The sequence below is a fragment of the Clinocottus analis genome, unplaced genomic scaffold, assembly GCF_023055335.1.
Source record: "Clinocottus analis isolate CAN_PGR_092001 unplaced genomic scaffold, fCliAna1.0.p SCAF_22, whole genome shotgun sequence".
Classification (NCBI taxonomy): Eukaryota; Metazoa; Chordata; class Actinopteri; order Perciformes; family Cottidae; genus Clinocottus; species Clinocottus analis.
In genome coordinates, this window is record NW_027175954.1 from 3,247,645 (window position 1) to 3,273,532 (window position 25,888).

At 42.5% G+C, this 25,888-nt stretch overlaps 2 protein-coding genes across 3 annotated transcripts; both read left to right on the plus strand.

The window, feature by feature from the left end:
• Positions 1 to 324: 324 nt before the first annotated feature.
• On the plus strand, positions 325 to 5,808 carry casp3a (caspase 3, apoptosis-related cysteine peptidase a). The gene is made up of 6 exons (XM_068589333.1): positions 325 to 488; positions 843 to 982; positions 3,656 to 3,784; positions 3,900 to 4,075; positions 4,179 to 4,290; positions 4,387 to 5,808. The coding sequence occupies exons 1-6, from the start codon at positions 430 to 432 to the stop codon at positions 4,614 to 4,616; spliced, it is 846 nt and encodes a 281-aa protein (XP_068445434.1). The 5' UTR covers positions 325 to 429; the 3' UTR covers positions 4,617 to 5,808.
• Positions 5,809 to 7,136: 1,328 nt separating this feature from the next.
• On the plus strand, positions 7,137 to 24,183 carry stox2a (storkhead box 2a). Of its 2 annotated transcripts, none has more exons than XM_068589198.1 (4): positions 7,137 to 7,524; positions 16,133 to 16,285; positions 19,064 to 21,590; positions 23,313 to 24,183. In XM_068589198.1, the coding sequence occupies exons 1-4, from the start codon at positions 7,155 to 7,157 to the stop codon at positions 23,512 to 23,514; spliced, it is 3,252 nt and encodes a 1,083-aa protein (XP_068445299.1). In that variant the 5' UTR covers positions 7,137 to 7,154; the 3' UTR covers positions 23,515 to 24,183. The 2 variants fall into 2 exon arrangements, with proteins under 2 accessions (XP_068445299.1, XP_068445298.1); XM_068589197.1 differs by lacking the exon at positions 7,137 to 7,524 and adding an exon at positions 14,303 to 14,545.
• Positions 24,184 to 25,888: the final 1,705 nt, after the last annotated feature.

Genomic DNA, 25,888 nt, shown 5'->3' on the forward strand with positions numbered 1-25,888 from the left:
TCCAGTATTTGGGGATATATTTTATTTCAATTTGACAATCTTCTTTTTAGGCCAATATGAACAAGATGTCAGTATCAGAACAGTATTCACAATCAACAAATACACAATATAAAAATCAATAAAAAAAAACAAAGTGTTCAGTATTTCTTTCCTTACACCGCATAGTTTCTAAAAAAAAACAAAAAAAAAACTCGCCCCGCCCTCCTACGTCACGTGGAGGACACGGCCCTTCCCACAGGCAGGCGCTGGGCTTTAAATCGAGCGCGTCTCTGCCGCTGCGCGTGACATCAGTGTCTTTTTGTTTACCAGCCGGATGCAGCTAGCTTGTCTCTCGCGTTAGCACCTACCACTGGTCGTCTGCCGGGTTCGCTGTTCGTCACACAGGGTGTGTTACTTCACCGTTAGGAAAATTAATACATAACTAACAATATGTCGGTTAACGGACCCGCAGGAGACTTCACAGACGCAAAGAGTGACGATGGACAACAGTGAGTGATGGTTTGTTTATTTGTGTGAATGGCTAGTTAGCGCTCTTTATCAGCAGCTCGTTGTGGCCGTGCAGAGATGAGCAAGCTGTTCTTCGTTAACATTGGAGACGACCGTCTGCCTTGTAAACAGCATATTAATCCACCCGCGTATTATTACATTATCTATTTGTAGGTCCGTAACGTTACTGTTTAACGACACACGTGGTGTATGGAGCACTAAATCGGGCCCGTGATCCCCATTAAACGCTCTCATAGCCTCTCTTTGTCGAGCATTAGTTACGTAAAAGGTGTGGTTATCTTGAAGTTACAGTATTTATACAACTATACTGGTGTTGTTGTCTCGTTGTCCCGCAGGTCAGAGTCGTCTTTGTCTGCTTCTGCCTGCGTGGACGTGGATGCAAAGCCCGACGGACACAGCTTCAGATACAGTCTGAAGTTCCCCATCATCGGCCAGTGCATCATCATCAACAACAAGAACTTTGACAGAAGAACAGGTGTGTCTCTGATGAAGCTGCTGGGAATGCATATCACCACTGTAAATGATTTAAATGCCACTGTAACCAGGTTTAAATGCAATGCCTGGTTTTTACTGAATGCCGAAACTCTTAAACATTTAAATATTAAGTTAAACAAAAGCATCTGGTGGGAACATCGACTCAAAAGTCAATATTTACCTGCTGTTTTTTCATTCTATCAATGCACATTCATTTAAATAGTAAATACCCTTTGGGTTTTGTTATGCGAGACAGACACAATGAGTTAGTTTCCCTTTTGTGATGTTCATTTTCCCTTGTTGAGGTTTACAGGTTATGTTCCAGCAATCCATAAAAAAAGCCACACTAGGATTTTAAGACGTTTGCATTTTTAATGTGCTCTGTTAATCTAGACTAAAGCAACAGGTGAGATCCAAGGTTAATAGATCAGATGCCTCAAATGTTCACTGTTAAATAGTTTATGAGGAGTAACTGATAAGATGGCGATAGTGGTGTCCCTGTCCAGTCGAGTGTAGGTGTACGCAACCATCTCCTTCTTGGACCCTCAGTTTATGTACATTCCCTGGATGTGAGAACGTCCCCGGAGAAGAGACTCCTTCCTAGTAGGCTGCTGTTCAATGTGCTGTGAGGATTTCCACTTCCATGAGGTGGTTGGTCATCACATGCTGGATACCTTTCTTCTGGTTCACCTTTCTTCTGCTTAGTTATAAGTTTGTGTTGGAGAGGTAGATCTTTCATTATTTGTAGAAGTTGACTGTCCAACATGCATTTTAGCAGTTTAGTTGCAACGTGTTGTTTACAGCAGGACTGCTGATGTGTGGCCTGGAGTTATGTGAGCTCCATGAAAGTTATTTACACAGAGACCGACATCTAGGGTGTACATCAAAGCAACTCAATAATCCACACCTTCATCTCGGGACTCAATGTTCTCTTGTTGCTGTGCATCTCTTCTTGCTGTGCATCCCATGTAACTGTGTCCCATACCAGTTAATTAGATAGTTAGCACTGTGTCATCGCGTTGACTTTAGTGAACGTGAGAACAAGCAGGCAGCTGTACCATTCCCTGCGTATGCATCGTTGCATTCGATAACTGTCAGTGCAGCTAACTGACCGAGTGGCTCTTCAGGAAGTTCTGGAATCCACATGATTTTCAGCGACTTGGTTGGTATGCATCACTCGGTAAACCCATGGTTTGATTAGTTCCTCTTTTAAGTTTGATGGATCTGGTCACATGGATATTGTGGCAGTAAGACAGCCATTGCAGAATTGGCCTTTGGTGTTCATAATCTCTTTGTGAAGCATCACCATGTCTGCCCTTTAAGGGTCTATAAGGAATTTTTTTGATTCACGCTCAACCCACACAAACCGTGCTGTGACTGTGTGGCATTTTGGAGCGCACCCTTTCTCACTGACGTCACAGTTATCGTAGGATTGTCAGATTTTTGCCGTCAGACTTGTGTTTGTGACAAACCCGTTGAGCGGGACTAACTGAGTACACATGACTTGGTCAACAATGTTCCAAGAACATGTACATCATATGACTAGGGTGAAAAATCAGCAGCTGTTGAGCCTGCTCGACCAAGACAAGTTATGGTAAATATGTGCTTTCTGTAATTCCCCATGCACGTTTCCAAGAATATTACAGCGTCTTGTGCAAGAGCCAATAGAATTGTGGGAAAAGCGAGCAGGTGATCCACAGTCCCGCTCTTGGAAACGAAGCAGGCGATCGCAGTTTACTGTAGCTAACTAACTAGAGGTGTTCAATTCTAAACAAGGGCTACAGACAGACAGACTAGAAATGTTAGGGCATAAGTAAAAGTTGGATCAATAATCAGTTTAAACACTGTAGAAAAAGTGAACTTAACCTGGTAAAGAAGGTTTGATTTTAGAGGTTTGGAAGATGTATTTATAACATCCATAAGAGTTGTAAAATAGAGAATCCAATAAATATTATTTAAATATTGAATTAAACTGCAAATTATCCAACATTTTAGATTGGATATCTTTCGTATTAAAAGTGCCTTTTTTCAACAGACCGTTGGACTCGTCATATTGGGAGAACAGGTGTAACTAATGACGTTAATTAAAATGTCTCAGTCATCCGTGATGGTGTGACAGTGATTATTCAGCCAGCAATCATCTTATTATTTACACATGTGCAGGTGTTCTCACTTTTTCTGGCTGATTAGGTTGAAGACATGAGGCGCTCATGTGAAGAAACCAGACGTCAGTGAGAGAGGGTGCGCTCCAAAATCTCACAGTCACGGCAAGGTTTGCGCGGGTGAAGCGTGAACCCAAAAAAAAGTCTGTTCACAAAATGGGCTGAGTGACTCTGTGACGCACGAGAACGAAATACCTTGAGTACCAAAATAATTGTAAAGAATACAGAATACATGACACATGGTTGTCATAACTGAATCAAAACACTCTCTCACCGTCACGAGAAGAGATCTAATCGGCCAAAAATGATCCCCTGTGCTTGGCAGTGCAGGGCCTTTTTTTGTTTTTAATTATTTTAGGAAATGAGTTGTGTGTTTTGCATTCAACTGTTGACAGTTTGTCCTCACAGTTAAATCCAAGTAAGAGGAAGAAAGATCCTGGTTCCTTTTTTTTTAAGAATTTTTTTTTTGTTTGTGTGTTCAAGTAACCAGATTCTCTTTTTTGTTTTTAAAGGCATGAATCAGCGAAACGGAACAGATGTGGATGCAGCCAACGCAATGAAAGTATTTGGGAAGTTGGGTTATCAGGTGAAGGTTTACAACGACCAGTCGGTCGAACAGATGAAACAGGTTTTGATTTCTGGTAAGTGCGACGCAAAACGGAAAAAAACGTGCACAGACAGGCATTTATATGATAGCTGCGGTCTTTCATATCGTCACAATTTAAAGATTAAATCCTTTTTTTTTTTTTTACTTAGTTTCAAAGGAAGATCACAGCTGCTCCGCCTCGTTTGTCTGTGTTCTGTTGAGTCATGGCGATGAGGGCGTGTTCTTTGGTACCGACGGCTCAGTCGAGCTCAAGTATCTGACATCACTTTTTCGCGGCGATCGCTGCAAATCCTTGGTGGGAAAGCCTAAACTCTTCTTCATCCAGGTATTGTAAGACTTTGTCTCGTTTTTTTTTTTTTCTCCGACTGCACTTGCTTATCATGGGCTTTGCTAAACACGTCTAACCTGGTCTTGTTTGGTTTGTGTAGGCCTGCAGAGGCACCGATCTTGACGCTGGCATTGAAGCCGACAGTGGAGATGACGGCACTACCAGGATCCCTGTGGAAGCAGACTTCCTCTATGCCTTCTCCACAGCCCCAGGTTAATACTCGTACACACAAACCAAGGTTTTTTTGTATACTAATTGTCCCCCTTTCGTACTTCATTAAATTGATTGACCCATCATTCTGTCTGCAGGCTACTACTCATGGAGGAACACTATGACTGGTTCCTGGTTCATGCAGTCGCTGTGTGACATGATCAGCAAATATGGCAAGGAATTGGAGCTCCAGCACATCATGCTTCGAGTGAACCACAAGGTGGCAGTAGAGTTTGAGTCCTTCTCTAATTCACCAGGCTTTAATGCAAGGAAACAAATCCCATGCATTGTGTCGATGCTGACCAAAGAGATGTATTTCACCCCTTGATGTTGTCTTTCCATTGGAAGACTGCAGCCTCTCATTGGCAGATGCTTGTTTGTGACTCCTTTTTTTAGTTTACACTGTCTGACTGAATATCTTATGAAAGGTCACCTCAAATATTGTGACGCCAAGTCACATTTCACAAGCTCAGCATTATAATGCTTCTTTCTGTGTGGAGTAGTTGTGAGATGAGGCATTGAGTCTTTTATTTTTCATCCCTACAGGACTATAATTTTGAATTTTCTTTTTAAACATTTAATTTAAAATTATTGTTTGAAACGATGTTAAAAAAAGCATTAAATAACGTGACAAAAGCAATTAATCGAGAAGATTAAATGTAATTTCAAGCTCAGTTTTTCTACAAGGGAATGCCTCAGGGAAACGCATTTCAGGGAAATATCTTTGGAGCCAGTTTGATAGGACTTTTTTTATATTTGTTTGATCATGAGAACATAAATGGGCTTCCTGCCCTTCACATCTGCAATTTATGGGTCAGCAGTTTTTAACTCAAGTTTCTAAACAAGACTGTCTTTTTTTTTTAAAAGGATCATGTGTCATTTCTGTGCCTGTGTTTTCCATATCTTTTTTTCACTGTTTAGTCGGTGTAGTAACATGACGGTTCAGAACCAAACATAATAATCATTCTCTCGGTAAATTAAGGGATGTTGTGTAGCAAATTCAGGAACACTCATGAAGCGATCTTGTGTCCTGTTGGTCTTAAAGCTCAGAGTTTATTTGTTCATGTTTTTCATTTTCTAAATGTCAGACATCATAGCTTGCACGAGAAGAGCCAGCCCACTTGCACGATACTTTTATTTGCTCATTTCCATACTTCAACACATGTTTACATTTCATCGTAGGCAATAGCTGTTGTATTTCCTGTGGTTTTTACAGTTAAAACCAGATGCTTTTTCACTTGCAAAGCTAGAATTACTAGACACAATTTGATTGTGTACTGAACCAGGTGCTGGTCATTTGTGTAGATATTCCAATATCTACATCAAACGAGCTGAAATCCATTTTTGCTGTTAAAACATTTCACTGTTTGACAATCCAGGTTTTAGGTTATATCAACACAACTTTGCTTGAGCGTGACTGTTTTTTTTAATTTTTATATCACTATTTTGTATGCAGTGATACTGTGAGGTTGGTGTAATGTTTTGTTTTTTTTCCTGAAAAATAAAAACCACTATTCATTGTTCTGTTGTACAGCAGTGTTACTGATTTAGTAGTTGGCTGTTTGAGTTTGACAATCATTAAGATCCAGATGTATTACTAAAGTTAAAGTGCGCGATTTCTCATAAAGTCTGCCCTATGTTCATTATCCCAAAGATAGTTAACCTCTACAAACACCGTAAATAGTCTACTTGTGTAAACAACCAGGATTAATCCAGATTTGGCACGCTGCGAGGTGTGAAGAACTGGGCCACCAGATCCTGAGGCCCTGGGCCAAATGAAACTGGGCCGCAGATTCCTTTACTGCCAGTAGAGACGCACTTCACTTAAACTAGCTCACACGCACACAAGACACCTGTTTGCTGTACTGAAAACAGTCTCACAGCTGACATTAAACACACACATCAATAACTACAAGTTGATTTAACAAATTGCGATTTGTTCACCTTTTCTTAATGTTAAGAATATAGTCTTTGGTTGAAATTAGCAGGATACACAAATAATTCCTAGCTCATGCAATTGTTACAGCTTAGTTTAATTGGGCTCTAAATGGAATGCAAAATGTTGAAAATGTACTTTTATTATTGATTTGAAAAACAATCATTGATAATAAAAACATTTGTCCTTGAATAAAGCCATGCATTCTTGCAGCTCTGTACAATCATGCATTCATTAATGTGGGTTGATTTAATTTAATTGACAAATATTAGTATTTTATGGTAGATAACTTTGACAATTGTAAATAATGATGAATGATTAAATGAGTGTTTTACATACTTCTCATGCTTTATATGTACATCTGTGTCTGTTCTGTCTGTGCTTGCATTATAACGCATTATAACCCTTTGGTGACAAAGTTTAAACAGATTTCACACTGGATCTGCAGGTGTTTCGCCACTTACTTGTGTCATTAGTCCGTTGCTGAGCCAAATCTCTGCTGAACTTCTTTCGGTGTTCAAGTCACACATCAAATTGATCACATTGCTTGTCTTCCAAAGTGTGAAATGGGAGTTTACGTGTGGCCCTTGAACGCAGCACAAGTCCTCGCCTCTTTTGTCGCCGAAAATAGGCCCTAATACTCTTTGACATTGGGTTAGTTGGCTGCCGCGGACGGCTTTACGGGTCAGGTTGCTTATTTCCCTGATTTTACATGGAGCACCTGTTGTTTAACTTGTCTAACGTCGCGCCGCAAACTTATTGTAACCAGTAGTCCATTTCTTTAACATGTCTGAACCAGTTAACATCACCGGACAGTTGTTGTTTTGGGGTAAGGTGGTAATGCGTGGTCTAAACATCGTCCTGCAGACAGGAAACAGTCGTTTTCTTTGATTCCCATACGGACAACCGGTAACTTTGCCTGAAGCGGGAATGGAGACGTCCCGTCCCGTAGCTCCGCACTCTCTGGCTCTGGTGCTGTCGCAGGTTCGCGGAGAAGATGAAGGAGACTCCCTACTACTACTATCATCATCATCACCACCACCAGCAGCAGCGGCTGTGGACTCGGTGAAGGCACAGCATCACTCCGGCTACGAGCTATTCGCAAACTTTAAATCCGTGAACATGCAGCACTTCTGGAACAACGCGCTGACGCGCGCGCTGTCTGAGATCTTCTTCCTCGGCTGGATTGATGAGCGCGTGCTGCTGATTCAGGGCGAAGAGGTCCATCTTCAGGTCCTCAGGAACGGGTGGACGAGGCGGACCCTGAAGCCCCCGCGGGGCTTTGACATCAGGTGCATAGGTGGGTTGATGTTTAACATGCTATTGCACGCGACTGAAGTTCAAGTTGCACGGGACACGAGAGTATTGTTTTCCACTTGATCTCATCCTCCATGTGGATGTGTTTTTTGGACGCAAGGTTGCCTCCTCTCTTTGCCTGCAGCATGGCCATGAAGCCACGCATACCAAAGCAGACTCATCAGCCAAAAAAAGATAAATATTGAAAATAATGTGCAACAATTAACAGTAAAAGCGAGCTTTTGGAAAGTTTCAACAATATGCAAAGTGTGCAGTGTCAATCACATGACAGAAGACAACTAAATGACACATGTAAAGTGATTTCAACTGTAAAGTTCAACTGGCTATTAACTTTCATGTAGCATTTAGCAAGTGATGTGAGACTTAAGTCAGATTTAAGTCACATGAAGTAGGACATGGACTTGACTGCTCTCAGACTTCACTTACTTTAGACTTAACACCCTAAAGACTTGAACTAACTTCAGGGTTCAGATGTTCACTCCTTAAAATCAAAAATAGTGTTGAACTGGGGAAGATGGTTTCAGGCCCCTTGCTACTGGAATAAACTGCAAACAGGCTGAAGTTAGAGGCACTAACCTTCTCAGAGAGACTTTAAAGTTCTGCTTACTGATATTTTACTAATACTTGTTGATGTTTGAGTTAATGTGGTAATGGTTATGATGACTTAATTTACTTTTGTTATTGGGTCTCGCTTGGAAAACACATCTTTAACCTGCGACTGTGGGTCAGGGTCGGAGGCGGTTCGATTCCAGGCTCCGCTAGTCCATGCCGATGAGTCCTTGGGCAAGACACTTAACCCCAAATTGGTGTGAACGTAAGATAGTCCGGATGGGCAGGTGTCACCTTGCACGGTAGCCCCTCCCATCAGTGTGTGAATGGGTGAATGATGACATTTTTTTACGACCCCGTTTAATAGCTGGCAAAAGCTGCCGATTGGTAATAAACCTAATCTCTTAGTTGTGAATGTGAGTGAAAATACTTTACCCTGATGTTTTATATAATATCGTTTACTCCCTCTGAGAGTCCGGACCTCACCTCCTAACAGGTAGTTTATAACATCATGGAGACTTCCCTCGCAGACTTCTTTATCCGAGTGTGTGCACGGATGAGAGCAATGTCATATATTACCTTGTTGTGTTAGTTTCCCAGAGCCTCCTCAGTTTAGATGGTAAGTTCCATCAGTGAGCAATCTGCCGCAGAGATGACAAAAAAAACATCAGAAAATACTAATTTGTTTGGTATAAAGATCATTGTGTCACAGTCTCACACAGCAAATGCAGCATATTTGAAGCTGCACTCGTCAATATTGGTATTTTGACAATGGGTCAAATGAGTTTGTGTGTTCTGTGGAAAGTGTTGCCCGTCATGACAAATCTAAAGACATTTATCACCCCAAAATGTTGCAGTTCCCTTTAGCTCGAGGGAGCGTTTTAGCATCTTTCAGTTGATTGTTTTTTGTAGCACGCAACCATTATAACACATAAATAAACCTTTATGAAATAAAGCGGGAACCTTCTGAGAAAGTGAGCAGAGGTGGTATATAAAACATCAAATTCCTTTATATTGAACAATAATATTACGCTGTGATCGCTATTCAATGACTAAATTGAGTTTTTTATATTCCTTATGATGTAAAATTATGTGTAGATATTTCTATTTATTATAGATATTTCTATTTATCCTGGCATGTATATTAATACATTTCAACTTGATCAGGAGAAACATCTGGATCTGTATATTGTCGTAACGGCTGCCGTCATCAATATTTTTTGATCAAAACAACGGGTTTAATTTGTACGTTTACATGGAAGGTGTCACATGTAGTCACTTATTGCCAGCATTATGCAGCTCCCCTCATCTCAGCTCATTGTTTTGGTTTAACGGCCTCCAACTTTGACGATTTCTTTTTTTTTCCCCAGACTGACCGGTCTCATTAACATGGTTTACAGCAGCTCTGTGTAAATAGGGAGCTGTTTGGTTGTTTTCCTGGGGAAACATTGTGCGACAGTCTCGGTCTGTAATTTTACAGATATTTTAACACATTAAACAATTCGTCTGAAGTCAGCCGTTGGCTGCTGCTGCTTTGGCTCTACACTGTCCAGACTATATTGCCTTGATTGAACTGTTGATTTTATTTTATCTTCAATAACGTCTCCTCTGCTCCTTTCCGGTTATCAGATTTCTACGTTGAACTTCTAGACATTGGTAGTATTGACTGAAAAAGGTACGTTATAGTCCAAAGGTATATCTTAAGATGAGTGGGATTTTGTGTCGCCGCTCATTTTCAGAGTCTCGTCTGTCAGAGTAAGTGACGTAGCTTTGCTGACACTACTGGAGCAAACACAGATAAGCTGTGGAATGTTTGTCTTATGGCTAATAACTCACCAGACTCTATAATGCCAAAACCAACAGAGCTTATACGCCGTTGGTCCACATGCAGATGAGGTTGCGATATATTTTTCACCACTAAACCCATAATCTACGGGAGAAATTAACTTGGAATGGGACCAACGGGGAAAAGTATAGCTGCGTCGTTGCAGTGCATGCACGCAGCACACTACCGGGCAGCGTAATCAATCTGTAGTTTAATCGTAAACTCATTTGAATTCAGCCAGGAGTTACATTTGAACCATGCTACAGCCTGAAACAGCTGCAGCATGCAAAATGTGTTCGGGGGTGATGTTTATTGTTATGGAAAATGTCCGTGAGTAATGATAGTATATATACAGATAATGAAAAATATTTAACTACTGCAGTGTTTTTTTAAGTATGGGCTGCTAGTTTCGGTGTGACTCATTTATTCAGCGGTAGTGTCAAGATTTACTTAGCGAGACAAATTGAAAACAAAGTTTAGGCAAATTACCGCGGTCAACAACCGCGAGTGGAGACGGTCGGCATTTGGCATGATGCATACTTGCAAAAATGATGCAACAATGTTGTCTTTTACGAGCAGGATGTTTGTACCATTAATTGCATCTGAAGTGTTTTTTCATGAACATATCTTGAACAAAAGACAAACAGGCTGACAGACAGGCTGGAGGGAAACAGGAATGGATTCAAACATCCATTATTAAAAAACTTGATCTAGATTATTAAAGTTTTCTGTCATTTTTAGTCATATCGCTGTTGTAAAATGCATTTTGCATTTCTCACATACGAATGCTACATGTTTATCTTTAATTTGGGGCGAGAGCCCCATAAGTAGCTGGATTACAACATGTAAACTAAAGTTGTCTTTAGTCAGCTGTGTCGAAACAAAGTGCTTGTTTTTTTGTTTTTTTTAAATACTGACAATTCAATCTGATTAACCGAGGGACTTTGTATCCGTTAGCAGGATATAAACAATGGACTGGGAGGAGTGTGCGCTCTTAAGGCAGGAAAAGCAGTGCATTTGTGCAGGAAAACACTGTGGCACTGCATTCCCGCCTCGAGCAGAGGTCTCCACTGGAAGGAAAGGGAGGGTCCCGGTGGAGAATTGGGTGAAATGTTTAACGCGGCAGAGCGATTTGTTTCCGTATATCTTAACGTCAGGCGTGTTATATATCGGCTGCGGGCTGTGGTAAATCGCCTTTTGTCCCTTTATTCGTTGTCTGGCCTTAAGAGCTGAATGGGAGAAAGACATGTGTTGTCCTGAATGTTCCACTGGAGGGCAGACCACCGGCAAGAATGGTCCTGTTTGCGGGGAAGTTGGATGAATTTGTAGCAGGCCACAAATCCTTTAAAGCTCAGAACTGGTGTCTTGTACAGCAGGATGGTACTATCCCACTACTGACATGTTAACAATACAAAACACAATGCAACATCTGCATGCAGAGTTCATTTAATTAACACAAGCCTTTCTATCAGTTCAGTACTTCACCAAAAACACATTTGACACAATAACGACCTTAAATACATTTTTAGCGACGGCCTCTATGGATGTTGGTCTGTCTGACTGGTAATTTCACTGACTTTTCACTGAACACCATCATCAGGTCAGAATTTAAATTTGTTTAATACTTTAAACCAAATACCTCCGAAACTGACCGACTCAGCTGCACTTTGTGTGAAGTACTTATTGGCGATTTGTTAACGCGTGAGGACGGTCAACATGGTAACCATTATACCCGTCAAACATCAAAAGGCCAGCATCGTCATTGGGAGCATGTTGACATGCTCACACTAATACTACACATTAAGGACATGCATTAGCCAAATGCCAATTCAGCTGCATTTGGCCCATTACATGTTTTGACATTTCCTCAATTACATAATTTCCTCTTTTTCTCTGCAAAGTGTAAGAAAATAGAAAAAAAATGTCCATTATAGTTTCCCGTAGCTCGATGTGATCTCTTCCAATGTTTTATCTGACCCATAGTCCCAAACCAAAAGATATTCAGTTCACATTTGGAGTGAGTAGGATTCATCATGCAACTCATTGCCATGTGGATACCTGTGTTTTTTCTCCGTTATTATGGCCATCTTTGCTATTTCTTCCTCCCAGGTTAGTGTAATTGTTGCTGTAAGACAAGTGTTGAGGGATCTCAGCGTTTCAGCTGCGATGTTGGAGTATTTTCTGTCCGCGTACAGCAGACGGCCCAGAACGTCTCTGTGGTGTCTGTCTGCTTCTGTCCTGAGCGACTGTCTCTTTAAGGGAACGGCGCTCAAAAGGTAACAGCTATGAGATCATCGGCTTGCGTCGTCATGGCAACAAAGGCTGTTGCAGCACTACTGAGAAATAAAATGGCTGGCGTGGTGTCGCTCTCCCTCCTCCTCCTTCTCCTCATCCTCCTCCTCCTCCTCCTCCTCTTTCTCTTTGGTATCAGTGAACTGGAGCAGATTGGATGTGACACCGCCTCCCCTCCTCCTCCTCCACCTCCACCCGTGGCCTGTCCTGCCCTCTCACTTTGCTCCTTATTCTGTCCCTCCAACCGTCCATTCACACTCCACACATGTGAGTCAGCAGGAGTCTGCAGCTAGCAGGAGCTGCCACTCTGGATGTGATTAAAGTGATGCTTTAAGGGGGGGGGGGTTTCTTTTTCCACCGACGGCTCCACACAGTATTAGTGACTGAATCAACCGGTGGGAAAGCACTGATCAGACACAAATCAGGACGTTGTAAAACTATACAACTATTCCCTTTGCTTGTGGCCCCGTCAAGTCTTTAGCTTCAGGTGAGACACACAAAAAAGAGGACGGATGCTGGTTTAAGGGAACCCTCATCCTTCAAGAGCAGAGGGTGAGGGAACACGAGAGGAAGGAGGGAAATTCAGCCAAAGATTTGGAGCCTGAGCTATTCCCCGGACAACATCTGAGGGCTGAATATATATATATATATATATATATATATATATATATATATATATATATATATATATATATATATATATATATATATATATATATATATATAGTTCTTGTGTGTGTTTGGAGCTGTTGATATTTGCTCTCTCTCTCTCTCTCTCTCCCTCTCTCTCTCTCCCTCTCTCTCTCTCCCTCTCTCTCTCGCATCCTCTCTCCTCCCCTCCCCTCAGCCTCAATCACCCAGACACAGACGCATGCATGCTCACGCAGAATCGCGCGCAGCAGGCGGATGCGCGCATACACACTTTCTCTCACACACACACACACACACACACACACACATACACACACATACTCACACACCCTTCCTGGAGGTGCTGGGAGCAGCTGCAGCATTAGCGTTGAAAGAGATTTGCCGTTGACTGGAGTTTGCATCCCCCCCTGTTAATGAATGGATGCTACGGCGATAGAATCGGGAGCTTCTTCCGTTGGATCGCGGGAAACGGTGGATTTCTATTCTTGAGAATTTATTTATTTATTTCTATGCTCTCCATTTTTTTCTCCCCACCCTCTCCTGGTGTGCTGTTGTCGAAAGGACGATGGGGTCTTGTGCTTGATCGGATAAAGATGGAGGTGAACGTGGCGTCTCCGGTGCTTTGCATACTATTGAGGTTTCACTGCCCGTTAGGGTGAATGGAGCTTTTATTGTATTTTTTTAAGTGGGCTCTTTTGTTTTCCGGGGATCGGCCCAGCACTCCTGTGGTGAATTGAGCTGTTGTCGAAGACTGGGCCTCTTAAGCTTTGAATATTTGACCGTCCATCTATCTCCTCCTTTCTCCCCCTGTTACCTTCTGCTCGGAAAAAAGGAACAAGCGGATCCCGAAAAGCGCCACTGAAATCTCTCCTCGCCGTCCTCCTCGCTTCCAATGCCCCATTTCCCTCATCTCTACCCCTGCCCCCCCCACCTCTCCTCTCCTGCTCCCTCCTCCCACATCAGAGCGGCTACGTAATGTGCCTCCCTACGCATGCAAATGGGGATGCTACAAATGGTGGCTGGGACTGATGCCGATGAAAGGGTGATGCCTCGCGCAATCACCTGCACCTCCGCCGCCGCCGCCGCCGCCGCTGCTGCCGTCGCTCCAGATCAGCCTGGGAGAGCCCAGCAGCCCATGACAACCGCCCACAGTGCGAACACAGTCGTTTGTAGCTTGCCCGTGGATGTAAATGAGACGTGTGTATGCGTGTGAAGGCGCACACTGGTTCCTGCCATGTCTGGTGTGTGATCGCTCTAGCGGGACGTTCTTACTGATGCGGGGGAGGCACTGAGCCTGAGGTTGGTCGACCTCCCCCTGCACACACCCCCCTTCCCCCCCTCCCCCTCCCCCTCTCCCTTCCCCAACCCTCCCTCCTTCCTTCCCCTTTCTCCCCATTCCACCAGCCACCCCCTCTCTTCCCCCCCCCCCACCCCCTCCTCACACACACACACCCTCCACCTTGTCCCAGCCCCCCGGGGGGTGGAGGCCACCTGGTAAAGGGGGTCACGATGAAGAAGAACCGCAGCAGCAATCTGCGGCGGGCCTGGCCCAGCTCGGAGCACGCCGAGCGCCCGCCGGAGCACAATCTCTCCCGTAGTGAGAAAGACATCCGTGTGCAGAAGCAGCATCTTCCTCCCCCTCCTGCTCCTCATTTCTCTCCGTCCCCACCAAGTTATCGTGCACCAGGTGAGTCTTTGACACTCCCACCGACAGAGGCTCCACCCTCTCGCTACGCAGAGCAATAGTCGGTGTGATTTGGGGGCAAAAGGCGGAATTCAAAATGAACAAAATGTTCGTACTATCAAGTAGGAGGTGATGGCAACTTCCCCCCTTTTTTTTAGTACTTGTAGTGTCTAATGTATCGAGTGAAGTCAAGTAGGAAGAGAGAATACATCATTTGTTAATGATCTAATCTATAAGCGCCATTGGACACATTCTCAAATTCAAAACTGTATTTCTGTGGGTCCAAATAACTATTTTAACTTCCTGACATATTCACATCGCCTTCATATTTACTGACCTATTTCTTTTTTAAATGTCCCCCCACACCCATCATATTTTATGTACCTTCAAAAAAAAACTGTGCAGAAAACATCAGTGTCATCACCCCTGTGCCAAATTGTGTGTCAGGTTCATATTTTGTGTTTTGTTGATATTACAAAAAGGGCTTCTGGGCATGTCTCCTCGTGAACTATTGTCTTTACCAAGAAAACCTCCTCCGTTCTGTCCCTTTTCGTGATAGATATTGTGTATATACCTTTTTGTTGCTTCATCATGAGATGGGGAAACATAAATATGATTACTCATTCCCAAACTATTCTACACGAGCACAGGACAGGGATCCAGCTTTTATCATGTTTACAAAAAAGAAATTTAAAAAAAAAGCCACAGAAAGCTTACGGGGCTGTGATACTAAGCAGAGATAACGTCATCGTGTTGCTTCACTGACCGTTCGCTTGAGTGTGGTGAGGAGGCAGGGCCCTGCTCATGTTTCAGCCCAGGCTAAAGAAGTGTAAGTATCGTAAAAACGCTCACACAACTCAAAACAGCGACCGATGAGGCAACAATAACTCATCCGCTCATCCGTCCACACATCAGGAGACATAACGTAAGGTTAAAAAATCAAAGATGGAGGCCTCGACGGTGTATTTTTATCGTTTTGTATCGCATAACTCTCTCGATCACCAGATTTAGGTCAGAGGACAGGGTCAGCTCCAGCAAAGATGCCGCGGCGCACGGTTCAGTGTGCTGCTGCACAACCTTTAAGCAGAGCAGATGTTTGCTCTCAGAGGGGCTGGAAGCCGGGCCGTCTGGTTGTAGGATGATCTCACTACTCACTACTCGCTGACAGCAAAGCCAGCTTAATTCAACAAAGGCTACAGAGAACGTCTGCGTGTAAGCTGTCGATGTGGCGCTAAAGTCAGCTCTGTTTTGTTCAATTTTAAAATGTGTAAGCTTCCCTTTTTTTTCTCCTTTTTTTTTTTTTTTTACGTTCGTGGCATCGTGTGAAATGAATAACGACGTACGCAAAGACCGAGGTGATCTGGCACAACGGCTGCTGCAGCAGCTGCCTCGTTATGCTAACCTACGAGAAAACGGGAGGAACGAGAGGCTAAAGGAAGCACAGAGAGGAGGGGTGGAGCTGTTGGAGGCAGCGTGCAAACTGCTGCTGTTTGACCATTACATCATAGCTTCACACGCTGCGCCTGCTGTTCATTCATGATCTAACAGTTGTGCCTCCTCCTTCCCATCCTCCTCCTCCCCATCCTGCAGGTGACGTGTCTCCGATCAGCATGTCACCTATCAGCCAGTCACAGTTCATCCCGCTGGGGGAGATCTTGTGCCTGGCCATCTCTGCTATGAACTCTGCCCACAAGCCGGTCAACCAGGAGGCTCTGGTGGAGCACCTCACTGCCAGCTTCCCAGGTACGCGCCTCTGGCCTCCTTAAAAACACATAGGACTCCACAAAGCATGCAGAAATGATTTTTGAATACACAGTGTGGCATATCTTGTGAGCACATTAGCGGTTACTGTAACAGTATGGGGACTATATACATCTGCCGTGCGTCATAACTGGTTTATTACCTTCATTTTTATTTTACACACGCCAGGTTCAAAGAGCAAAGTGATGATTTGTGTAGGCTTTAAACATCTATTGATCTGACCTCAGGGCTCTGACACATTGCAGTGATTGAGATTTTTCATCCTGTTAAATCTCGTAGACATCAGCGTAATGTTTCAACGGGAGATGTGAAACAATTAGTGAATTAAGCGATCAGTAAATCGGCGATTGGTTAATTTAGGTCATTTCCAAGCAGCTTTTCAGATGAAAGTATTTGCTGCTTTTCTTGATCGTATATGATTGTAAGCAGAATACCTTTGGCATTTGGACTGCTGTGCAAAATAAGAAATGTGAAGAAATCCAGTTACATTTTATAGAAAGAAATGCCATGCAGGCCCAAATAAAATGTAGAAAAACACGTCCAGTCACATTCTCCTCTCCTTTTCCTCTACTCGTATACTGTGTTCAGTTTTATTCACGAGTACACAATCATTTATGAGACATTGTCTATAAACATATTTTGCTCGAGTGATTTAAAGAACCTCTACCAGACCAGTATTTATTTTTTATCGTAATTCAGTGACATCATGGAAGTAGCACATTTCGTCTTAATACAAATTATAATCTCATCATATTATTGTTAATATTATCTCTCCATGAAGGCATAGTTGGGATTATTTAAAGTGCCGCTGTGTGAGGTACTTATCATGGTCAGTGTGTTATTTACAGTCGATGGCGGTCACCACGCGTCCAGTTTGGAGAAACAGACTTGAGTCCCGGCACGGGAATCAAACCAACGTGCTGCTGTGGACGAGGCCGGCAGCGAAACTAATTCAACCACCTAAAAGAAAAGCCCACTTCAAAATATGAAAAAATCAATATCCATTTAAGTATATGCTACATTTAGGATATTATCTCAGCTTTATTCTAGCCCTATACGACGGGGAACTGAACTTCAAAGCAAGACTCTGTTGACAAAACAGTATTGACACGTTTCAGTTTAGTCCCTGTCTGAAAATATTCTTAATATATCATACACTAAAACTGATATTTTTGTAGGTGGGCCTTTCTTTTAAGAAGCCGAAATATGTTTTGGCAGTATATTGCTCTGCTACCGTGCTGACCACCATCTACTGTAGGTAGCAGGCTGATGGATGAGTACCTCCTAAAACCCCCCTGCAAAAAAATCCAATCCTTTTGGCAAATACTGAAAGATACTATGAAAAAAAATTAAAATACTATGAATACCGTTTTTTTTACTGAATCCAAATTGTTGCCTCATTCCAAAATGCTTTCACAGTGTTGTTTGTTTTAATGGGTTGAATACATGTACTATTTTAACATTATAGTTATTTTCTTATTTACAAAATATATAAAGCAATGAAATCTTAAAATGTATCCCAACAGTATGTTTTAAAGCACAGGTTTTACCGCTGTGTAAACTAGCTCTTGGTCAAATTTGGGAATGGGAAGCATGTCCCTCAAATGTATCTTTATTTTCAATATGACGCCTGAGTGAAAAGCAGTTGATCTTATAGGTTGCATCACTGCTTTGTAAAAACACACGGGGTGATGTAATGTCAGGCAACACAAGACCATGCCAGACAAAGGTAATGAATGATGTTTAAAATGGACTGCTTTTAATGTGGATGTGGTAATCTATACAAGCTAAGCTCTTGAGGTGACTGGTTAAATATCCCCAGGAGTCATCTGGGAATGAGTCTTTAGTTTATTAATTTGTTTTTACATATTAAATCTTAGATCATGGTATCGGTTTTATAGTGTGTGTGTATGTGTATGTATGCACAGGTTATGGATATTACTTGAAATGTCTGATGATGTATGTGAGCTGTGGTAATTGTCACATTTAGAAAAATCAGGTCAACAAGAAATAAAAATGCTTGTTTAATATCTGAAACTCAACAGGTTTTTAAAGAGATGCTAAATCTTCGAGAGAATCAAAAAAAAAATGCATTTTATATTATTGTTGTTATATTAATGTTATTGTAATTTAAAAATCATAAAAATAGAAGGAAACATTCAATGTTCAAAAAAGATGTCTGTACAAATATTATGTCATTAATTATTCATGTGCTGTCGAGCCCAATTCAAATTAATGCAAGTTCATCTTAAATTTTAGAGAGATCATAAAACGTGAAGAAAATCATGCACATTACAACATATCTGATGAAATGGTATATTAATTAAAAACCTGGCAAATTTGGGTTGAAAATTTCACTCCAGATAAACATTATACATTATTTTGTAAATAAGAAGATGCATAATATGCTTTATTTTTTAAATATATTTCTTCATTTTTATTATTTAAATATTGCATTATATATAATTTTTTAGAAACATCGTCGTTTTTTTTTATATCTGGTGAGATTATATATGTTTAAATTAGATTGTAATGATCTTAACACATGCATTGGGTGACAGAAACATCATGAAAGTTACACGTTATATTCAAACTAAAATCTTTTTTTTTTCAACTTTAATCTGGTATTTGCGATCATTTAACTGTCTCCAAATCGTCTCCGTGCTCAAACAAAAATAGTCAAAATGTCCTGTGTTTGAACAACTTCAACGTAAATTCAAAATTTGATCTGAAATGTATTTGTGTATTTGTGTCCTGCAGGCGTGCCTACACCCAGCTCAGAGGTTCTGCGGCATACCCTGAACATGCTGGTGCGAGAGAGGAAGATCTACCCAACTCCAGAGGGCTACTTCATCGTCACCCCACAGACCTACTTTATCACTCCTTCCCTCATCAGAACCAACAACAAGTGGTATCACCTGGATGACCGGCTGCAAGAGCGCCAAACGCAACAGTCACAGCAGCAGCAACAGCAGCAGCAAACTCAGCAATGCACTTCGCCGCAGTCCGGCAACGTAACACCATCGACGCCTGGCTGCCTGAGAGAGAGGCCTCCTCGCAAGAATCACAATGACTCGTACAACTCCTATCGCGAAGACTCGTCCAGACTTCACAGTAGTAAGTCACCAAAGGAGCACAGGGGGGATTCTTATCAAAGTAAGCCCCCCAAGGATCACAAAGGCGGGGAACCTCCACCAAGCACGTCGGCCAAGGAGCACCGAGGAGAACCTCCGTCATACCCTCATCCCCCTCTTCCCACTTCCCCTCCTGCCCAGCAACCGCCGCCTCAAGAGCCCGCTGAGAAGAGCAAAAGCATCACTTCTTTCCCTTATAAAAGTGACACTCTGACCAAAAAGAAAGAAGGGAGTGGTGGCGGCGGCGGAAGCGGCGAGAAGCAATCCAAAAGGTTCGGCCTCAGGCTCTTCCGGCTGAGTTTCAAGAAGGACAAAATGAGGCAGCTGGCCACCTTCTCCGCCCAGTTCCCCCCAGAGGAGTGGCCTCTTCGTGACGAAGAGGTGCCAACCGCGCCCATTCCCCGCGAGGTGGAGATGGAGATCATCCGCCGAATCAACCCTGACCTATCGGTGGAGAACGTGGCGAGGCACACGGCTGTGATGAAGAGGCTGGAGGAGGAGCGCACGCAGAAGAACAAGGCCGGGTCCTCAGCCCAGCACAGTGCACGAAGCAGGAGGGGGAGGGGCCATCGGCGGGCCCTACATGGGAAGTCCCGCTCACACAGCAAGCCCCGAACGTCCAGGGGAGACCCGTCTGAGGGTTCAAACTGGGACCTTTTGTTCATGGAGAGGGATTACCGCTTCTTTAGCCACTCGTTAGTCCGCTCGCCTCGGGAGGCCATGTACACCTTGGAGCGCAGGCGAAGCGGAGGCGCGACATACCTGGTCCACAGCAACCCCAACATCACCGAATCGTCCTGCCCGGTTACCCCCGAGTGGGACGTGTCTGGGGAGCTCGCCAAGAGGCGGACGGAGATGCCCTTCCCAGAGCCGTCGCGCGGGACGTGCCAGTCCAGAGTGCAGAGGAGTCACAGTCACAATCAGGACAGGAAGTCGCGTCACGACAGGTCAGATCAAGCGAAGGAACGCTCTCGGTCCATGGACAACTCCCTCAAGGGCCCGTCACTGGGGGTGCCAGAAGACTTTGAACCCGCTCTGGAGGAGCGCAGTCATTACTACACTGATGACGGCACCCTGCGCGCCACGCAGAAGTCCTCCCACTACTCAAGGATCATGTTCTCTGCTGCTAAGTTCCACTCTGATTTTAATGTGCCTGATTTGGGGAAAGGGAGTTTGGACGAGTCAAGGATCCGGAGTACGATGGAGAGGAACAAAAGCAGAGACAGCTTGCCATCGTACAATGAGCTAATGGGACTTTCTCCTAAGCCCTCAGCAGATGAGTACTTCCAGTGCAATACGTCAAATGAAACAATCCTAACTGCCCCTTCGCCTCAGGCAAAATCAGAATATGACACATTAACCTCATCAGGGGGACTCCGAAAGGGCTCTCCGGCTGACCGCCAAACGCCTCACCTCACCTCTCCGCACACGATGGAGTACAAAGAGGACTCGTCGGCAGCAAAGGGACAGAACGGCTCAGTGCGACTGACGCCAAGCCAGACGCCGGAGCCGGTGCAAAATGCCCGTTTGACGCCACACCAACACAACGTAGATCCGGGAGGGGGAGGAGGAGGCAGTATGGTGATCAAGAGGAAAGAGATCTTCAGCAAGGACACTTTGTTCAAACCTCCACACAATGCCTTGTCCACAGGCTACGTGGACAGCAGCTACACCAAGTCCGGCACATTGCGGAAAGCCTCACATGCCAAATCAACCGAGGCCGTAGACAATCCTGAGCCCCAGCAGCCTTCCAATTCAGCCACTTCCTCAGCGTCACCGGCAGTTTTACAGGGCTGCCTAGAGCCAATAGTCCCCTCCGCCTCTTTTGACTATTATAATGTATCAGATGATGAGGAAGAGGAAGAGGCAGAGGAGGACTCGCACAAAGAGTTGGCGACAGCAGAGGACAACAAGGACCATGGGGAAGTGGGTGGTAACGGTGGAGGCAGTGGTGGTGGTGGGGAGGGAACCATGCAGTGGTTAATGGAGCGGGAGAAGGAGCATGATCTGCAGCGGAAACTGGAGACCAATCTGACCTTACTCAGCCCCAAGGAGACGGAGAACAGCAGCAGCCAGAAGTCAGCCCACTCCGCCCGTTTGGACAGCATGGACAGCAGCAGTGTCACGGTGGACAGTGGGTTCAACTCCCCCAGGTATGTGCTGGAATGAACAGGAATCAATGCATCATCGTCTGACACTTCCTTTTGCTTTTCCACTACTAAAAAGGCTCTTGAAAATGATAAGGTTTTAGTAAGGGAGGTATGCTGAAGGAGAACATAGTGAGACCTAAAATACCCCCAAAAATCTGGATTGCTGTCAAACGGGATGTTGCTATATGGAGGTAAAAAGAAAATAAAATGTAAAAGCTAAACTAAAGATGGTAAGTCACTGAACGCTTTTAACCAACTTGTCAACTCTAGATTTAACTATCGAGGTCGATGCATTTATATATTATAATAATTCAATCCAATATATTCTAAATTTTCACCATGTCTTTTGATAAAATAATGAATTAGATCTGTTAACTATTGAGGTTTTATTTGATCAGATTGAACAGGTGGACAAGTGGACTCTGAGGATATATCTGTAGTCTAAATTTATATTGAATACAAAACATGAAGAAGGACCAGTTTCCTGCACTAACAACAGTCTTAGTAACATTTCTGAGTGAAATCCAGCTGAAAGAAATCAAAGTGTTTTGTGTTGTCATGCTCACACGTCATAAGTTTCAACCCTGAACTTCTCTGTGGGCTGAACTGAAGCACGTTTTGACAGATTATTTCATTACAAAACATCAAAGTCTGCAAAATAAAGAGCATAACCGCCAGTTTCATGCTCAACACTAAATACTTTGATTGTATTCCAATCATTTATTAATTATATTAATCCTGCTGGTTGGTGTATGGATAACTGGGACGGTACTTAAAGCAACTTGGATCACACAGCTGTGACACTGTAGTGTTTTTGTTTTATTTCCTTCTTTTTAAAATGAAACAGACAGTTATCTTGGTGACAAGTGACTCATTTATAAATGCATGTTATGTACAGAAAAAAACAGCTGAAGCAAAAAAATAGATGAAATGCATCAACATGAAATGAATTGTTTCAACTTTACACAAAACAACTGCAAACATCTGTTTATCAGACAAAAAAAGTCCACAAACGTCAACACAACCGCCGCCGTCTAACACTGGTGAATCACTTGTAAACCATTTAAACACGTTTAAGCAGACAGTTGCCCGAGAGAGAACACCACCAACTGAATACTTTTAAAGATTAAATAGAAATAAAAGTCAAACCAAAGCTGCAGAGATTCCTGTAACGTAACCTTTCTCTCAAAACATCCTCAGTCAGTTACGAGAAAATAACCCTGATGACGTCATCTGGGTTTTGGAAAGTGTATTCATAAAAAATGCTCCATGTGTACATTCAGAAGAAAGATTAGTCTTTCAACTTAAATATTGGGAAAAAACATATTAAATATGAGGAATAAATATTGTAAAATGTGCAATTACACAACATAAAGCATGTGCTCCATATTTAAAAAAAATGATTTAATTATCAACTTCACATATGGTTATGGTTTCTACTCTGAATCCAAGTTGCTTTAATGCATTTGATTTTGTCTGTATTCTTCTGAAAGAACGACCCCAAAAAAAGTGATTATTAGTCTTTTATATTGAAGGAAATCTAAAAGGAATTAGCTTCCTTTTTAAAATTCTCAGTAACTAAAATGTATCTGCGTTGTTTTTTTTACAAATTGCTTCCATTTATTTCGGTATTCTTCTTCTTTCTATCCAAGTGACACACACTGTGAGATGTTTCCGTGCCTTTTGAAAGCCAACACTTGACTTTCTCTCGTTTCTCTTGTGCAGAACGCGTGAAAGCCTTGCATCCAACACATCCAGCATAGTGGAAAGCAATAGACGGCAGAATCCAGCGCTGAGCCCCGGCCACATCGGCACGAGTAGTATCGGACTGCCATTCAGCTTTCGCGCCATCCCAGAACCCCCCACCACACAGCCTGAGAAACTCCAGAAGTCATCGAACTGCCTGGCCTCCATCACCAGCGTCTGACAGGCAGCACAGACTGAGACCATGGAAGGTGGTGGAGGAGGAGGAAGTGAGGTGTTTCACCATTTTGACCCTCACTTTCCTCAACCAATACACACACATTCACACACACACACACATGCACACACACACACACACACATACATCTTCAGACTCCTGAGAATCCATTTACTGGGACTGTTACATAAACAGGCATGGCTTCAAGAGACTGTTCCCACAGCTTCAAGAACTTTACTGCAAAAAAGAGAAGAAAAACTACAGAATATCAAGACCAACGCAGGTGAAGAAACCAACCTGAAGTACTTTGATTTTTGGTGACATGGACTCTAGTTTGGCTTATATCAAGATTATTGACTATTGGTATTGGAAAGTAGTAGACTATAGGATTCAAGTTACATTTGGAAATATCAAAAAAACTTTTTATATTACTTAACAATACATGTCCAATTAAATGTTCTCCTTCCTGAAATAGCGTCAAGTTCTTCAGGACAATTCAATGTCAGCACAATGTCGAGACAATAAAAGTTGATTCTGAGAACAACGAATGAAAGATATAAAAACATAAATCAGCTCAGATTTGTGTACCGCAATGCAAATGATGTATGTATACTCGATACTTTTGATATCCTAATTATTATAATGGTGGTATTAAAGATGCTATGTGACCAAAAATGATGTCTGGACAAAATGAGCTGCACCCCAACACTCACATGTACACCCCAGGTACCTCACAAAACCATCTCACCACGAGGTTCATTAAGAGTCTCAGCTGGAGCTTTTGATATTATCACATGACCTTCCTCAGTAGATTGAGTTTGCCATGTTGTCAGAAAATGGAAATATTAACATCTACTATTCCCGGAGCACTTTAAGGGTTGATTGTAGCCCATATTTTAGGGTAATAGTTGAGATTGAAAGTTGGCATGAAAAAAAAAGTAATGAACTGACTTGTTTCAGCTCCTGAAATGTGAATATGTTTTAGCTTTTCTTAGTCTTAACCTATGATGGTAAACTGTTAAGATAAAACAAGACACCTTGAACATCGCCGTGCACTTTGGAAACTGAGTATATAGACATTATGATTAATGGAGAAAATAATCAGTAGCTTCATTTAGAATTGTGGGCAGAATAATGGAAATGTGCAACTAAAGATGCTACTACTACAGTCGACTCAGCAGTTGTGGTTGTGACCTGACACCGGCTCCATCTGTGCATTATCCATATCATAAGAACCACTGTCATTTCTTGAAGAAAGTAATCATTTTAGATCTAAAACGATTGATTGATCAGCAACTATTTTGATCGTTGGGATTGCTCTTGTCCTTTTTCCAAGCAAAAACAAAACATACTTCATAGTTTCATCTTCTGATATGACCATTTGCTGCTTTTCTTTGTGTTATATGTAAGTAAACTCAACAAATTGGCCTTTTTTAATTGACAAAGAAAGAAGCTGAATCTTGGGCTCAGGTGAAGTGTGATTGATATTTTGACTATTCTCCAATAGTTTGTGGACAAAAAAATTAATCTGCTCGTCACGAAAAAGCAACAACAAGCAGACGAATGAAAATAATTGTTAGTTGCAGCTTTTAATAACTTTGCATTTTCTAGTGAAAGTCCAGAAAGTCTTATAATGCACCCAATTAGTTTTTTCCCACTTTTACAGGAGCAGATATGCGGAAGTTATAATGAAACGCCTTCATGAGTGTCAAAATAAAGACGAGGTTATTATAAATTCCACATCCTGCTCCTATATGCATCAGTAATTAGTTTTATTTTGATCATGTTCAAGTGTTTTAAGGCAACACAATCAAAACTATTTTAAACTTAATTGTATAGTTGTCGAACGGTAAAAGTCCCAGTGGTGTTGATCCTTAAGCAAATACAACTAACACTGTGCAGAAAAAAAAGGTAGTGACCATCAGGGGTAAGAGAGAAAAGGTGTTTCTTCTCATTTGTGTGACTTGTTCCTGAAGGCTCCGGCAAATAGTGACGTCACGACAGCCTGCCTGCAGTTGCCTGGATGAACTGTAGATGGAGTCAAAGTTAAAACGTTCAAGCAAATCAAAGTTGATCAATTTCAGGTTCCCTGATACTATTTTCAAAAGCTCAAACTGAGCGCCCTCTAGTGGTTGACTGGCTGTATGACAGTGGCACCAAACGACTGTGTGTTGCACCAAATGTGACACCTGAGGCTCCTCAAACTGCTCCTTTGAAGGTAAGTGGCTTTTCCTCAAGCTACCGCCACGCGGTCATGTGTAAAATGGGTCAAACGCACATTTATATTAATGTTTCTCAAATGATTGACGACCTTGACGCATTTTGGTGTTGCTTTTTTTTTTATGACTCTACTCATAACACACAATTAAACATATTAACT